Source organism: Harpia harpyja, chromosome 10 (genome assembly GCF_026419915.1).
Source record: "Harpia harpyja isolate bHarHar1 chromosome 10, bHarHar1 primary haplotype, whole genome shotgun sequence".
Lineage (NCBI taxonomy): Eukaryota > Metazoa > Chordata > Aves > Accipitriformes > Accipitridae > Harpia > Harpia harpyja.
The window spans coordinates 31,724,954-31,740,927 of NC_068949.1; the positions used below are offsets into that span (position 1 = coordinate 31,724,954).

Genomic DNA, 15,974 nt, shown 5'->3' on the forward strand with positions numbered 1-15,974 from the left:
CCCCAGGGGACCAGGCCTAGGGCCACCCCGCCTCCGCTGCCCCCCTGGGCGCTGGTGGCAGGGCCCCTGCCCGCGCCGCCGGGTCCGCCGGGCCCGGCAACGTTTCCATGGCGACAGGCGCCGCGCGAGCCGGAGGGATCATAGAGGAGCTGCTCCCCGCCGCTCCGGCTAGAAGGGCCCCGGGGAGCCCTTCCCTGCTGCGGCTCTCGCTGAGGGGCGGGGCTAATGCAAATGAGGCGGCCAAGGCAGCCGGCGCGGCTTTCAGCCGCTTGCCAGCGAGGTGACCTCACACGAGATGGTGGCCGGGAGGGGGGCGGCTTCACTTGCCAGGACGCAAGATGGCCTCGGGCCGGAGAGGGGTGGGGCGGGGTCGAGAGGGCGCCAGGCGCGCATGCGCAGGCCTGCGGTTCGGCGGCGGAACGACGGGGGCAGCACCGGTAACGGACGCAGGTAGGAGGCGCTGAGGGGATGGCTGTGGGGAGGGCTACGGCGCGGTGCCTCCCCCACCCCGATGCCGGCCTGGGTTTGTCTCCCCGCCTGCAGCAGACCCGCCCGGGTGGGGTGGGGGAGACACCCCCCCCTCAATGCAGTGGGGCAGTCCGGGTGGGGTATCCCCCCTCCCGCAGTTGGGCGGCCCATGCGGGGTGTGGGGGTTCCCCCCTCCCTGCATTGGTAGAGCCCTGGGGTGCGCCTTCCCCCGTTACTCCGGACGCTCCCACGTGGGCGCGGGGGGTGCCCTTCCTCCCTGCTGTCAGTGCCCGCGGGCAGGAGCCTCGGTCCGTCTGTGCCCCGCTCTGGAGCCGGTTGGGGCCTAGCTCCCACCCCCTCGCAGGGTCCCGGCAAGGAGAGGTGGCCCTGGCATTGCCCCACCCTACCTGGAAGTGTGGGGCGAGGCTCTGGCCATCGTGTCCCCGTCACACCTTCCCCTCACCTGACAGTACAACCTCAAACGGGCCCTCCACCTCCATGGAGCCTGAAACGATGGCCGTGCCCCTGCCCGGCCGCCACTTCCTCTCGCAGGGCTGCTAGGCCTCCCCTCAGCACAGGGGGACGGGGGGCTGGATGACTCTGGGGTGATGGCACCAGCACCACTGCTTGGGCTCGTCCTCTGGGTGGCCAGAGAAACAGCATCCCTGTCTCTGGCCTCGCTTCGCAGGCATTGCCTGGCTCCCTGCGTTCCTTTCCCTCGTGCAGGGCATCAGTTACTGTAGTTGGTGACCTAGTGCTGTGTTTTTCAGGCCTAGATGCCACAGAGATCTCTGGTGGCCTCGGCAGCTGGGCTTGCATCAGCCCTTCAGTTAGTGGTGCGTGGCTGGTGGCCGAAGTCAGGGTGTTAGGGGGGTGACTGCGGCTGTGAAAGGTTTGCACAGGTGAAACGCCTCCCTGACTTAAAGATGGAGACAGTGTAGCAGAAACTCCCAGTTGCTGCTGCATGGGCACAGTGTTAAGAAGTGCCTCTCACCTTGTGTTTCCTATTGAGTCTTGACAGGAACAGGCTCTATCTGTGTAGTAATCCCCTGTTACAGCTTCTGTGATTCTGCTTTTGGGAGTTGTTTTCAGTAAGGGTTTCATATTTACTTCCAAATCTGTAATGTGAGGCCAGAGTTACCTGGCAATGGTTCCCGTACCAGTGCTATGAAGTCCACTACAGGATTAGAGCTTATATTGACAGTAACATTATGGGGAACCAGTTTTTAACACATCTAACACACTTTCCTCATGCTGTAAAACAATGAATTGTGTAGAAAAGGGATGCCATGTGCTGTTAAGGTAAATGCCTTACCAGGTTCCAAGACTATGAGATCTACCTGGTTACCTCTATTAACGAACCTTGTAATCTCATTAGGGAATGAGATCTGATTTAACGAGATTGCTCTGCTGGAACACAGTTCCACAGAAACTACCAGCTGGTTCAAGATGTTAATTGTCATCTGTGTGGCAGTTCTGTTTACGTGTGTAAACTCTGCAGGATTGATGGCAGCACCTGATGGAAGCATATGATTGCCTGTAATAAGAAGGGTGTTACTAAACGTCTCATGATATGGAGGCATCTGTGATTGTTGAATTAGTAAACAGTATTGGGAAACACCCTCGTAGCCTCTTCGAAGTGGCACGTTTCCTTGCCTGACCCAGGTAGTATCAGGTTTTCAAAGGCATCATTGCTTTACTGTTCAGATACCAGGCTGCTAGGAATCTGTTGTTGGGGAGTTGGTTAATGTTTTGCATAGGACTGTGTTTAGTGTTCCCTTGAGACTCTCTGTTAGCAAGTGGATTATCTGAGGAAAGATGGTGTTAGGACTTCAGAAGTAGTACAATGGAGCAACTGAGAGTCTTGGAAAGATATCCACCTCTCAGAGGGTGCATGTGATCAAAGTTTGGTCAGAGGAGCCTAAATTTTGTGGAGTGTGTGTCTGGATAGGAGCTTTCCTGGGATAGGAATAGGATTTTGAGACCTTTTTTTGGTTTAAGTGGAGGCTCTTTCAGTATAGTTAAGTTAGTGAAATAGCTCCGTAGAGGGATTTTCCTTCTTACTGAACAGAGTCCTGCCAGAATCTAAGTAGCTCCATGGGGTGAGGACCCACTGAGGTGTCCGTGCTTTGGAGGCCTCCTGGGGTACCATGTGTGGGGTGGGAAGGAGTGTGCAGAAGCTGGTCTGTGCTCACAAAACAGACTTGTCGCTGACAGATAAGCCTGACCAGAAGACAACATCCATGACCGTTTCCTCTGGCTGAGAATGTCACTTACAGGGTCTGGGAGGAATTGGCATGCCCAGCACCAGGTGCTGTGCTGGGACAGGTCACAGGGCAGCAGCTCTTTCACAGGTGCAGCTGCAGCCTGGCCTCCCTGTGGATGGGGCTGGACCACCAGCAGCCCAGTCCTGTCTAGATATGATGAATGTCTAGAAATAGGGTCGCCTTTTGAGTGTCTTATCCAGCTGGTGGATTTATTGGGTAGCGGATGCAGAGACACCAGGCTGGTATATTTGCGTGGCCCTCTGCTTTAGCTAATAAGCCACCCAGAATCCAGAATATGCAGCAGAGGCAGTGTAGTGATGGCTGGAGCAAGCACAGACATATCCTGAAGTATTATTTGGGATATTCCAGCCTGCGTTACCCACATAGTGGAGAATGAATGGGAGAGTCATCCTGTTATTGCGGTCAGGTCTGCAGATGACTATTTCAGGCTCCTGAGTGGCAACTTCAGCATATAGGACTCATCTGGTCCTGCTTAAAAGACTGGCTTGGGCCAAGTTTCACATATATGGCTCTGCTGCCAACTCAGTACAACTGACTTCAGCTGTGGAAGGCTGGCGTTCAGTCTTGTTGTAAGGCCACAGGGTTGCTGAATCGCCATGGGACACAATGACTTGTGAATCCAGCTGTGAGCTGGCTAGGAAGTTAGAGCAGATGTGCGAGCCCCAAACTGTGGTGTGTTTCCAGCTGCTGTACGCCAGCACTCTCAAACAAAAGCAATGCTTTCCTGGTAGCCAGTACTCAAACATCCTTCTCAAAAAGATAAGATCTGTAAACGTCACTGGCAGGAGCGATGCCAGATGTCAGATGCAGAGGTGGAAGTTTCTGAAATAAAGGCTAGTTGCTTTCTAATTTATGAGCTTGTTGCTTTATGACTGTGCGTTAGAAGTTCAGCATGAATGAATGATAGCTATTCCCTCCTGCAGCTCCTTTTCCCATTACTACTTAAAGTCTAATGTTGAAAAGTTTTGACATACTCCATGAGTAATTCTCCATCCCAAGGAAAAGGTTATGAAAATACCAGTGTGGCAAGCTTAAATAATGCAGTACTTTGGATGTAGAAGCAAAATCTACTTTTTACAGACAATTATGATTTGTTTCTTTTCATCTGCACATTTGCAGATGGGGAGGGAAAAAATATATATAAAAATACCTAACAACTATCCTAACAAAGTGAAATCACTTACAAATGTCAGCTGGCTGGGGAGGTTGCACATCTGTGAGGGAGTGACGAGGGAGAAGAAGGAGAGGAAGTGGAACGTCACCTTCTTTAAACAGTGCTGTAGCATATAACTGACAAAATGAGGTGTCTCTGGAAACTTCAGCAGCTGTGGTTTGTGCAACATGTGCTTAGTGAAGCATCATTTGGATGGGTACATGTGTAAAGCCCAGTGCTAAGGTCCAAGCCTAGAGCGGGCTTTGCTTTCAAACAGGCTTTGTGTAGCAAAGTCAAGTCCAAGTTAAGAATTGCCCTAGTGTGTCAGACTGTTGGTCTGTGTCGCCCCATATTCTGCCCTGCAGTGGCAGCAGGAGATGTTATTTAGGGGGAGAGCACGTGAGCCTGGCCACTGTCAGCAGCCTTTCTATTTGTCCACCCCCAGCTTGCACAGCCTTTGGATTAGGGACGCTAGAGGGGATTTCCCTGCCTGTTCCCTTTAGTAGCTGTTTGTGTACAGCTGTTTTCCATGAATTTGTCTAATCCTTTGAACCTGCTGCTCACCTTGGCAACCTCCTTTGGCAGCAAGTGTCAGGTGTTTGCTACCTGCCAGGTAAAGAAATATTTTCATGTGCTTTAAACTGATTTCCTGCTAGTTACAGTGAGCACTCCTTATTCTTGTGTCCTGGCACACAACAGTTTCACCTTCACCTTATCCACTGTGCATGGGACTGTAAACCTTGATCGTGTTCCCCTTCAGCCTTTCCTGTCTGCCTGAAGAGTCCCAGCTGTTTAGTCTTTCCTCAGCAGGCAGCTGCCTCAGTCCCTTGATTGCTTTAGTTGCCCTTCTTTGATCTCCCTCATCTGTGTGTCTCAGGAAGTTTGTAGTGAGGTTAGATGTGCATGCAGTGGTCAAGGTCTGGATACACTGGTGTTTCATACAGTGCAAAATGATGCTGTCTGCTTGTTCTCCATCCCATTCATGAGGGTGCCCAGCACTCTGGTGGCTTCATCTGCCCTTGAGCCAGCCTTCCACAGAAGGCTCTTGGTGAGAGACGGAGGACTCATCCGTGCGTGGGTCAGTTGGCTTAGCTCTCCCTTCTTCTTAACCTTTATCTTTACACATCACAAATTCTTGATTCCTTTTCAATTCATGACCATACAAAATGCAATTTCCCCTTGAGGCTTGTCTGTCTTTAATTACACCTATAAAAGTTCATTGTCTGGCTGAATTCCCCTCCAAGCTGTGTCTTCCTTTTATCTGGCTGAGGGTTTTGGCATGGCAGGGATGCAGAATGGTGGCTCAGCTCCACAAGGGCTCTGCAGTTGGATCCAGTTGAGGTCTAGCGCTTTGGCTGGGAGTGGAGCCGATGTGCAGTTTCAATCTAGTGATGTAATTGATTGGAACAAATGCTGTTCCTGCTCTTTCTGAACTAGTTATGAGGAATTCCTTGGGCTAGGCGGAGCGGATGGTTATTTTTGCTTTTCTAATCTTGCCTAGAAGTGGTCAGACTAATGGCTTCTGGGAAACACTGAATGGGACTGGCATTTCATCAGGTTTCATACCCAGCCGTTTATTCTTCCCCTTGATCTTCTGCTTGGACTTGCTGCAGCTGATGTTGCAAGCCCAAGAAGGCTGGCTTGGTGCGTAGTTTCCTGTTTCTGATGTGCTCCTTCTTATCCTGCATTGTGAAGTTCCCACAACACGCCTGAGTTGGGTGAGTGTGGACCCTGGAGGGCTGAAACAGGAGTGACTTCCAGCCCTTTATCTTGCTTTTGACAGCGAGTGTTAAGATAGCGACCTTGTCACCCATCATGCATATGCTGTCAACAGGGCTTCTTATGATGGCACGGGCTGGAGAAGCGGACTTACACTGATTTAAGAACCCTTAACATCTCACCAGATACACAAGTGCCTCTGAAGAGTTGCCTTGTGTTTTGCCTCTGGACTGTAGCAACTTGAGCATGGTCCCACCTCCTGGCCTTGAGCTCCAGTCAGTGCTGGTGTTAAGAGCCCTCCCCTCACACCTCAGCCCCTTGTGAACATACAGCAACTTGTTCTGGTATAAGGCTGCTGTTTCTACTTGTTTTATTTCCATATATATTGCCATCCAGCCAAAGCATCTTTATTTCAGACACTGATCCTAAAATTCAGGCCACTCCAAGAAGAGCAGGACAGCTGCTAAGCAACTTCTGGTTGCCTTTATCGCATGATGGCAGCACGTGTGCTGCATGCCATCATGTTCTGGTCCTGTTGCTTCATGTCACAAAGCAGCAACACTGCTTGCCATAAATAACTCCTGTCTGAGCCAGCCCAGGTGCAGTCAGCTGTGACTGCCTGAGTAAAGCAGTGTGTGTGTGTGAGATTACATCACAGCTGTTGTCATTTTTATTTGGCTAAAAATTTACACTGGTACCTAAAAATGTCAGTGACTACATGTGTTTTCTGAAGGCTGCTTTGTTGTTTGCAGCTATCTAGCTTGATTCCTCCTGTGACCTTGCCTTTAAAGAGCTGGAAAGAGCTAATCGGCTACTTGCTGGATAACAAAGAACATTACAGGGTAAAGGACAGGGCAGCCTGTTCACGAGGAGACAGTTGTACCCTGGGAGCCCGCAGCCTGGCCTCAGCTTAATGAAACAGCCTTAGTGCAGCAGACAGCTTTTAGTCTCTTAAATCCGCTCCAATCCACTTTTGAACAGTTCCTCAAAGCAATATGAATTCTGATCTCTGCAGACAAAGATTTACCAATTAATTTGATTCAACTTTTAGTTCATTTAAGAAATTGAACCTGGTTTCTTTTTTCTTTCCCCCCTGCCCCTCTCCTGCAGGAGCAACAATGGATTGGCCCCAAGAAAAATATAGCAGGTGTTGGGAGAAGACATCCCATTTGAAATGGAGGTGATCGAGGGAGCTGAACGCTGACTGCACCAACATGGGGTTGCAACTGTTGGCTTGTCTTTTTCATTTGCCCACTGCAGTGATCTACGGGTCCCTGTCGCTGTTTGTTTCCATTTTGCACAACGTGTTCCTCCTATACTACGTGGACACCTTTGTCTCTGTTTACAAGATTGATAAACTGTCCTTTTGGATAGGAGAGGTTAGTCTTTTCCATAGGCTTCTGCCCTCTTAAGAAATTCTGAAACCAAGACTGCTCCTTGCTAGAACTGTGAAGAGCGTTAGCTGTAATAGCAGTGTTCCCCTTTGGAGAGGGAGCAAGGGAGCCTTCTGAGTGCTAACTTGGGCTTTTCAGTTTTTCCCACTTATAGAAAAGATAGAACAAGCTGGGATAGAAAACCCAGAGACTTTGTTGTTAAGACTGCCTTTCTGCTGGGGACATCGGGGTGTTTCACAAGTAGGGAAAACTGGCCTCGCTGTGTTAATCTGGCGGTTGCCCTGGACAGGGGAATCGTACGGCAGTGATGGGGCAGGGAAGGTGCGCTGGGATGGTTCCTGCTGGTTGTTCACTGTGCCAGCTCAGCACTGCTTGCTTCAATAACAGAACTGCGTCTTTGCAGGAGCTGTCCTGTGGTTTGTTTCACTGTACTGTTTTCTTTCCTAGACAGTGTTTCTGATCTGGAACAGCCTCAATGACCCTCTGTTTGGCTGGCTGAGTGACCGAGTGTTCCTTAGCACACAGCAGTAAGTTAAGTTCCACTTCCAGCAGAGTCTGGGAAGTTGTCTAGTCTCTGGGGGAGATTGTGTGAAATTAGCAGCTTTAAAATGATGGTGTGGGAATGGTTTCTGGGGCATGGAACTCTTAAATACCTCCTTTTCTTGGCATCTTTGAAGTTCAGTGCTCTTTGCATGTTATTTTAGTACCTGGCTGTATAGAGGAAGTCCCACACTTATTGGGTAGATGTGACCCTAACCCTTAACAATCACAAGTGGTACGGAACCTAAAATACAGGCGTCTAAAATCTCAAGCTCCTGCTATATGAGCAAGCCTCTTAGTGGGGTGTTGGAGAATGTCTGTACATGGTTTGGGAGACACAAGGAGGAAAAGGACAATTATTTCCACCCGGAATGCCTCTGACCAGTTGTGCCCAAACTCCCTGGATCATGGATCACTGTTGGCCATTAGCATTTCTCATGTGTTTACATCAGGCTCGTAATGAAAATTGTGGTGTGGCTTCCTGCAACTAGTAAAAACTTCAAGTGCTCATTGAAACAATTTATATTGTGCAAAGCGCAGACAGTGCAGGGCTATCAGGAAGAGACTTGCTCTGGAGGAAAAGAAAAAAATCCCTTTCCTTCATGCTTTTTGGCCACCTTAAACCCGTATTTTCAGTGATTAGCTGAGAAGGTATCTGATGTGAGTGCTTGTTACATAAGCAAAAGCTGTATTTCTGTCTATGCCACTTCCACAACTTCTTTGGGGAGGAAGAATACATGGTCATGCAGGGTTTTGTCCAGGTGTCTAAAGTTTTTGTCTTCTGTTGCAGGCCAGGAGCAGAGATTTCCTCCCCAGAAGTAGTTCTGAAGAGGCTCAGAGCGCTAAGCCACAATGGCCCCCTCTTTGCCATCTCTTTCCTGGCTTTCTGGGTTGCCTGGGCTCATCCTGGTTTGCAGTTCCTTCTTTGCCTTTGCATGTATGACAGCTTTCTCACCATGGTTGACCTCCATCACAACGCCTTGCTCGCAGACCTGGCTGTTTCAGCAAAAGACAGGACAAGCCTCAACTTCTACTGCTCCTTCTTCAGTGCCATAGGCTCCCTCTCTGTCTTCATGTCCTATGCAGTGTGGAACAAAGAGGACTTCTTTTCCTTTCGCATATTTTGCGTCGTGCTGGCCCTCTGCTCCATCGTTGGTTTTACTCTGTCCACACAGCTGCTCCGCCAGCGGTTTGAGGCTGATGGGAAAGCGAAATGGGACCAAGAATCAACCCTAAAAGAGTAAGTGTCACCAATTCTGCAGCAGGGATGAAGGCCTGGCATAGATCTGTAGAATTCTGTTATGCACTGCAGCAAACTAAATGTGTGGAAAGATCCAAGACAAGGCAAACTTTGTTAATCATCTATGGTTCTTGTCTGTTGATACAGTTTTCAGAATCACCTCTGTTACACTGGCTCCTAAGGCCTTCTGAAAATAGGACAAAACTATCTCGTGACACCCCTGGCCCAAACTGGAGGCAGAGCCCTGACCTGCTGTATGGCCATCCAGTGTTTGGAACATGAAATGAGTTAATATCTAGAGCACCCAGTGAGGCCTGTGAGTGGCAAAATGTCAGAAGCAGCTTATCATGAAAGCATTCCTGCTTGAGCATGAGACCACCTTGCTGCCCATTTCCTATGGAGTTGGACAAGCGAATGTCTCTTACCCTTTTGCTTGCTTTAGCTACCTGATAGTGGCTGGGCTGTTGGTAGGCCACGATGCAGCTGGTTTTCCCTGTTCAGCTCCCTTGCTTTTCCTTGGGCTGTCTCACTTGTCATCCCTTGTTCTGAGCTGCCAGCGTTATGCTGTAGTAATGCAGCAGATCCTGATGAGATCTGCCAGGTGAGCTAACCGCAGGGATCTGGAACAGGAGTGTATGTGTAGTAGAATGGCTAGTAGGAGGAGAATGCTTTTATGGACAGAAATCTGAAACAAAGGTTCTTTGGGAGACCTGTTGCTTGTGGTTCTTGCTAGCATTAAGCGAATGTTGTAGACTACTGTTTTGATTTGGTCTAGGGAGAGGGACGGCTGGGATAGGAGAGATGGCTCTGCATCTACACAGCGAGAGCTGGGGGCTCTCCCCTGCTTGGTGTGAGGGATTTACAGTTGTTTGGTTTTTTTCCTCCTCTCCCTTTAGGCTGTACATTGAGAAACTCTCTGTCCCCCAGGAGAAAAGGATCACCCTGGCAGAGTATCTCCAGCAGCTCTCCCGGCATCGCAATTTCCTTTGGTTTGTCTGCATGAACCTCATCCAGGTAGGCGCGGCAGTGGCATGTTGTGATTCAGAGGATGAACGCTGCCTCTGGCTGTTTGAGGTGGTGATTCAGCAGTATGTGAGTTCGCCAAGAGGGGCAGAGGTGTTTCCAGCACCCACTTGCTCTTGGAGCCTCCTGCACATGCTGGCTGATTCGGCAGCTGGTAGCCACTCTCCCTGCCTGTGACCCAGGGATACTTCCTGAGCAAGCTGTGGGGTGCTCCTTCCTCTCTCCACAGCGTAGGCTGGATTACGGGGGCTGGCTGAGTGCTGTGCAGCCCATCTGGGGTGCAGAAGCACAAGGCCTGGCTCATGGTGGGGATGAGTTCAGGAGTGCAGTTTGCTGGTGTGGCTGTCAGCACGGTCTCCTTCTTTCTGCTTTCCTGAGGCTCACATCACTGTTCTCACTGTCCAGCTGGATCTTGCCATTTCTGTTCTTCATCCTCTTCAGTGATTACTACCAAATGCTGGCAGCCTGCCCAGCTTTGTGTGCTGCAATCACAGCTCCTGTCTCCCTGGGGATCCCTTGGTTCCCCTCAGGCAGGCTCTTGATGCTGGTCTGCATATTTGTGTTCAAGCCTCAATGCTGCCTTTATCCTTGTCCTCCTGCGAGCTGCCTCCTCCCTTCTGCTGTGCCACTGTCTCCCCCAAACCCTTGTCACTGCTGTCACCTCCTTGCCGTGCCTGCCCCAGCAGCGCTGGGTGCTGAGCAGGTGCCCTGCAAGCCATACCTCGGCAGCTGGGAAGTGGTACTGACCCCAGGCACGCAGTGGGCATGGCTGGTGGCATTGCAGCTTTGCAGTCTCAGCCTACAGTGTTATAAAATCCACAGCTGAGCTCTTGCTCTGCTGAAGTACTCCAGGCCCACCCTGCATGATCCCTTAGCACAGGGCTCCTAGGATAACAGAGGCCAGAGGGCTGTTTGCTTTTTCTGTTCTCTCTTACTGCTGCTCTTGCTGACCAGCTCGTCTGCATGCTGCCTTCACAGGTTTTTCACTGCCACTTTAACAGCAACTTCTTCCCTCTGTTCCTGGAGCACCTGCTGTCAGACCAGATCTCTGTCTCTACTGGATCCTTCCTGCTTGGTGAGTCTCAGGTGGGACTGGAGGAAGCAGCTAGATTAGGACCTGGCTTGAGTCTGGATTCACTCTTCCCAAACTCCATCTGGGGAGAGGTGTGCTCACATGCTGGTCTCTGGGCTGTAAGATTCACACATGCACACACTCCACATGCTTCCCTGGGACCTCTGAGTCGTCCTTCCTGGGCACAGAAGTAACTTGGAGCCTTTTCTAGTGATGACAAGCCCAATGTGCTGGACTCTGGCCTAGACTCCACAGAGGTATTGCTCTGAGCATTAGTGGCTGCAGATAGTGTCCCCAGGATGCAGCAGGGAACACAGCCCTGAATTTAATCCCTTTCTCTCTGTGGCATATGGGCCATTTCCAGGCTGCCACAGATACGTGGGCAGTGGTCCTAGAGTTATCCTGGGAGGGTTCTGTGTGGGCCAGGTCTGGTCATGCCGTCCTGTCCCTCTCATTTCTGCTCCAGGGCTGAGTCCCAGCCCCTGCTTGACACTTGGCAAGTCTTTTCTTCTTTCCTGCCCATGAGGTTGATGGAAGAAGGCCTCCCTCTGTAGGAAGTGTGTGTGCTGTGCCACAAAGCTACTGAGTAAATCTGCTGCAGCCTTCTGTATGCGTGTGGGGGCTATTCTGTACTGTGTGTTCTACAGCCCTGCTGGTGCTAGCCAGCCTTGTTCTCTCTCAGTATTGGTCCTGGGGGCATGGTAGATACTGAAAGTCCCTCAAGCTATTGTGCCTCTGTCTCTGCTCAGGTGTTTCCTACATTGCCCCCCATCTCAACAACCTCTACTTCCTGTCCCTCTGCCGCCGCTGTGGAGTTTACGCTGTGGTGCGAGGACTCTTCTTCCTGAAGCTGGCTCTCAGCATTGTCATGCTCCTGGCAGGACCTGATCAGGTGTATCTGCTCTGCATCTTCATTGCCAGGTAGGTGGGCAGCACTTGCTTCCTCTACCACACGCGAAGGGAAATGACTTGTCTCTGTTTTATGGAGAGGACTGGGAGACAGGGAACAGTAGCCAGGGTCCCACAGAAGTCATGTGGCTCCCAGCTCTGACAGCACCTGAGCATGGGGTGGGTCACTGCAGAATCTGCTGGCTGTGTCTGCAGCAGAGTGAGGGAGGCAGTGATGTTCAGGAGGACACAGATCCAGCAGAGCTAGTGGAGCTCCTCTCCTCCTCTTCAGCCTGCCTGGGGTGATAGCCCTCAGCGTGTGCTGCAGCTGCCTGTTGGCCACTGGCCCAGCATGTCCTGTCCCCAGGCCTGTCTGTGTACCAGATCAGGACTGATCCAAGGCGTTGCTGTAGGGTACACAAGGCTTACTGCTAGCAGTGTTCCCCTCCTGTAACCAGGGCTTCTGAAATTCTTACTTTAAGTGCGGGGGAACCTTTCTCACCCTTTCTCTATTTTCTCTGATCTCTCAACTACTCCCGTCATTTCTTGATGCCCCTATTCAGTGCTTTGCCTGTTGTTCTGCAGCAACCGGGTGTTCACAGAAGGGACCTGTAAGTTGCTCAACCTGGTGGTGACTGACTTGGTGGATGAGGATCTAGTCCTGAACCGTAGGAAGCAGGCAGCCTCAGCACTTCTCTTTGGGATGGTGGCTCTGGTCACCAAGCCAGGCCAGACCTTCGCCCCCCTTATCGGCACCTGGCTGCTCTGTGCATACACAGGTAAGGACGCTCCTGGGGAAAGCAGCGGGGCAGGAGAGGGCAGACCTGTTAGTTCAGTGTCCTCCACCGTGTCCTGTGCCCTGGGTGGGTGCAGAGGGTTCTTCTAGTTGCTAAGCTGTGCCTGGTCTCTGCATCACCAAAGCTAGTCACTCAGAGAGAATGGGCAAGGGTCCATCCCCACTGTCCCGTCTCACAAACGATTCTCTGACACCAGGCTACGACATCTTCCAGCGCAACCCCTTGAGCAACGTGGTGAGTGCCCAGCCGAAGCTGGAGTCTGCCGCAGCTTTGGAGCCAACTCTTCGCCAGGGCTGCTTTTACCTCCTCGTCTTCGTACCCATCACGTGTGCAGTGCTGCAGCTCCTCAGCTGGTCGCAGTTCAGCTTGCATGGGAAGCGTCTGCAGATGGTGAAAGCTCAGCGCCAAAGCCTGACGCAAGGCCGAGCACCAGAGGTCAAAACGATCTAGGGGTGCCTGAGCCCCTGGGGTGTTCCTGGTTCCAGGCTAAGTGCAGGACTGCAGGCTAAGTGCAGGAATGGTGGGCTGAGAAACCCTGATGTTTATGGTTCAACTGTGAAATGCTGTAATGCCAATGTTTACTCATTCCAGGAGGTGGTCGCTGGGGAAGGCAGAGATGTTCGGCATGTGAGGGGCCTGGGATAGATGGCTTGGCCACAGGAGCGAGAACATTTTATCCTAGGCTGTCCTAGGGAGTAGAGGGCTGCCCATGCCAGGGGGAAGGTGCTGGGTTGCAGTGTGTGCTAGACAGACACATCCCCAGTGCAGTCCTCTGCCCTGGGGAACTGCAGCCTCTGGCTGAGCAGGTGGGGACCGCACAGGGACTCCTTCCTTGCCAGAGCCCTGCAGCTTTGGGGAGTGGAGTGGGAGGCTCCTGAGGGACCAAGTGACTGAGGGGGCAATTGCAGGACAGCAGGAGCAGGGATGAGAGGACCCTGAAGGCCTTTCCCAGTAGTTGTTGGTACAACACCTCCCACGTACAGTGCTGCGGTTCTTGGACCAAATCCGCTCTTCTGCATTTCTTATTCCCAGGACAATATCCTGCACAGCCAGGGTCTGCCAGCTCTGCTTGTTTTATGGTGAGGCTCCCTCCTCCATGGCCTTGCAGTGGGAGTTGTTGCTGGGCTGGGAAAGGTGCTGAGCTTGAACTGGGCTCAGAGCCTTGAGCTGAAACATCTCATCTAGCATCCTGTTGCCTGTGTTTATCCCTTCTCTCCCCTCCACAGCCCCTTGCAGTCAGCGCTGTCACACAGCTGTGCCCTGAGCCCCCTCCCATGCTGGCTGGGGCTGTGGGGCCGAGGTCAGGGAACCAACCCCTGAGGGAGCCGGTGGAAGTGCCTCCCTGCCCAGGGCAGTCCCCGGTGACCCAGTGAGGCAGCCTGGTGCCTTCCCCTCTATGCAGGGGGAGAGCACAGCCTGGAGGAGACACCAGGTCTTGCTTTTGTGCCTTCGATTCCTCTTAGGAGCCTGTCTGACACCATGCTGGGCAGTCACAGGGTTGAGATTTTACCTTTGTGGGGAGACAGACACCTCAGTTCCTCTCCACTTGAAACGGTGCCCCAGAGTTTGATCGTCTCATCTGGCTGCTGAGCCGTGGAGCCAAGGAGGAGAGCAGGTGGTTTGGTCTCCCTGGTTCTGGCTAGGAGCAGACCAAATGGATCCCTGAGGTGAGGGAGTGTCTTAATCTCTGCAGTGTGTCCTGGGGCAGGCAGAAGAGATGTCCCAAGCAGAGCTCTGCCTCTGCATGCCTGTGGGAGGAGGAGGGGGGTGCAGGCAGCATTTGAAGGCTGCTATGTGCTTAGGGGCGTGCTGATCTTTTAGTGCCAGGGTCTCTCCGGGGTCTCAGCCCACAAACCTGCCATCTTGCCTCAGGACATGGCTGCCTTCTGTCTTGGACCAAGACGTTCCTGCCACAAGGGTTCTGTAGCTCTTGATGGTTCGATCATAAGTTATTTGTGCGACTTCTAACCAAGTTTGAGAATGATTCTTCATTTCATAAATTAAAGATGATCTTTTCTGTATTGCTCAGTGATTTTTTTCTAGCAGGTGGACCTAACCTGGCTGGGTTCATATGGTACTGCAGGGGGACAACTGTGGTTGTATGGGAGAAAATGGGACTGCTCTTCTCCAGCAAAACTGGGTGCTGGGGCTCACCCCTGTTTCTGCAGGGGGCAGAGAGGGTCAGTGGGCTGGTGTTACCACCTGCCTTTTGGGGGAAGGTGAGGCACTTGCCCCTGCTGCTCTGGAGGCCCCAGGGAGTGGACTGTCCTCTTCCTTCACCAGCAGCTTCTGGGGGCAGTTGCAGGCCTGGGCATGGCACCACCTTCCCATGTCCACAGGCCTGCCCTGGGAGCAAAGCTTGTCATGTTGGTTCTCAGCAAGCGCCTGGGCTGGCACCAGCTCTTCTCACAATGACAATGGCATTGCCCCCCTCACCCTCACTCAGCTAGGGCTGCCCGCACCAGCCCTCTCTTGCAGCTTCTCCACACCTCAGCTGCCCTTAACCTGTCTGCAGTGAGAAACAGTATGCAATGGTTGCTGAGGACAGGAGGAGCTTTGGACACCACCGGTGCAGACCACAGCTGCAGCCCAGGACTCTCCTCCCTCACCTCAGAAGCCAGGCCAGGGACACAATCCTGGACCAGGGATGGTGTCCCCTTGCAGGTTGGCCTGCAACAATTCTGCACAGGCAAGAGAAGAACACAAGTTACCTCCTTAAAAACGCAAATGTGGGAAGATGAGGCTGGGAGGCTTGAGGGTTGTATATGAATAACTTTATTTAAGTATGCTGGGCACTACCAGGCAACATGGTTTGGACAGTGTGCGAGGGAACAGTCAGGCAAATCAATCGGATGCTAGATGACACCTTTCTGTCTGGTCACTGCAGGTTACAAAATGGAGGACTGCTGCTTCTGCAGGGCAGCAGATGGGCTGGGAGGGGGAGGAAGAGATCACTGGCACTGCCTGGGGGGCATGTGGTAGCTGAACCAAGAGGGGTTTGCTGCTTCCCCACTGCATGCTGCAGCAAACCAGCAAGAACGCAACCGATTTTCTAGCAGAAGGTGGCTGAGCATTGATGGCTCTTTTCTACCTGACAGGCTCTTGCTTAAAAAAAAAAAGTCTGCTCCGATGGGCATAGGTAAACATGCAGCCTGGCTTCAGCTGGGAAGAGACCACCATGCCTGCCTATAGCCCCTCTGAGCCCCCAGCAGCGAGCCTGCAGAACGTGGTTCCCACAGGGGCAACATGCTGCTGTTTACATTCATCTCAGCTGGGGCAATGCACCAGCTTTCAGCACGCCTCTGCAGCAGCCCTCCAGCTCTCACCCTACCTCTGTGCTTGAGAGTGACCCCAAGGTGATGTGTGGCAATGAACAGATAGGAGGGGAACAG

At 52.1% G+C, this 15,974-nt stretch overlaps 1 protein-coding gene across 3 annotated transcripts; it reads left to right on the forward strand.

Moving 5' to 3' along the window:
• Window positions 1-361: 361 nt before the first annotated feature.
• On the forward strand, window positions 362-14,603 carry MFSD13A (major facilitator superfamily domain containing 13A). Of its 3 annotated transcripts, none has more exons than XM_052800214.1 (10): window positions 399-450; window positions 5,411-5,627; window positions 6,739-7,007; window positions 7,470-7,549; window positions 8,353-8,802; window positions 9,699-9,816; window positions 10,804-10,900; window positions 11,647-11,818; window positions 12,371-12,564; window positions 12,779-14,603. In XM_052800214.1, the coding sequence occupies exons 3-10, from the start codon at window positions 6,843-6,845 to the stop codon at window positions 13,030-13,032; spliced, it is 1,530 nt and encodes a 509-aa protein (XP_052656174.1). In that variant the 5' UTR covers window positions 399-450; window positions 5,411-5,627; window positions 6,739-6,842; the 3' UTR covers window positions 13,033-14,603. The 3 variants fall into 3 exon arrangements, with proteins under 3 accessions (XP_052656175.1, XP_052656174.1, XP_052656176.1); XM_052800216.1 differs by having other exon boundaries at window positions 401-450; window positions 5,414-5,627; XM_052800215.1 differs by lacking the exon at window positions 5,411-5,627 and having other exon boundaries at window positions 362-450.
• Window positions 14,604-15,974: the final 1,371 nt, after the last annotated feature.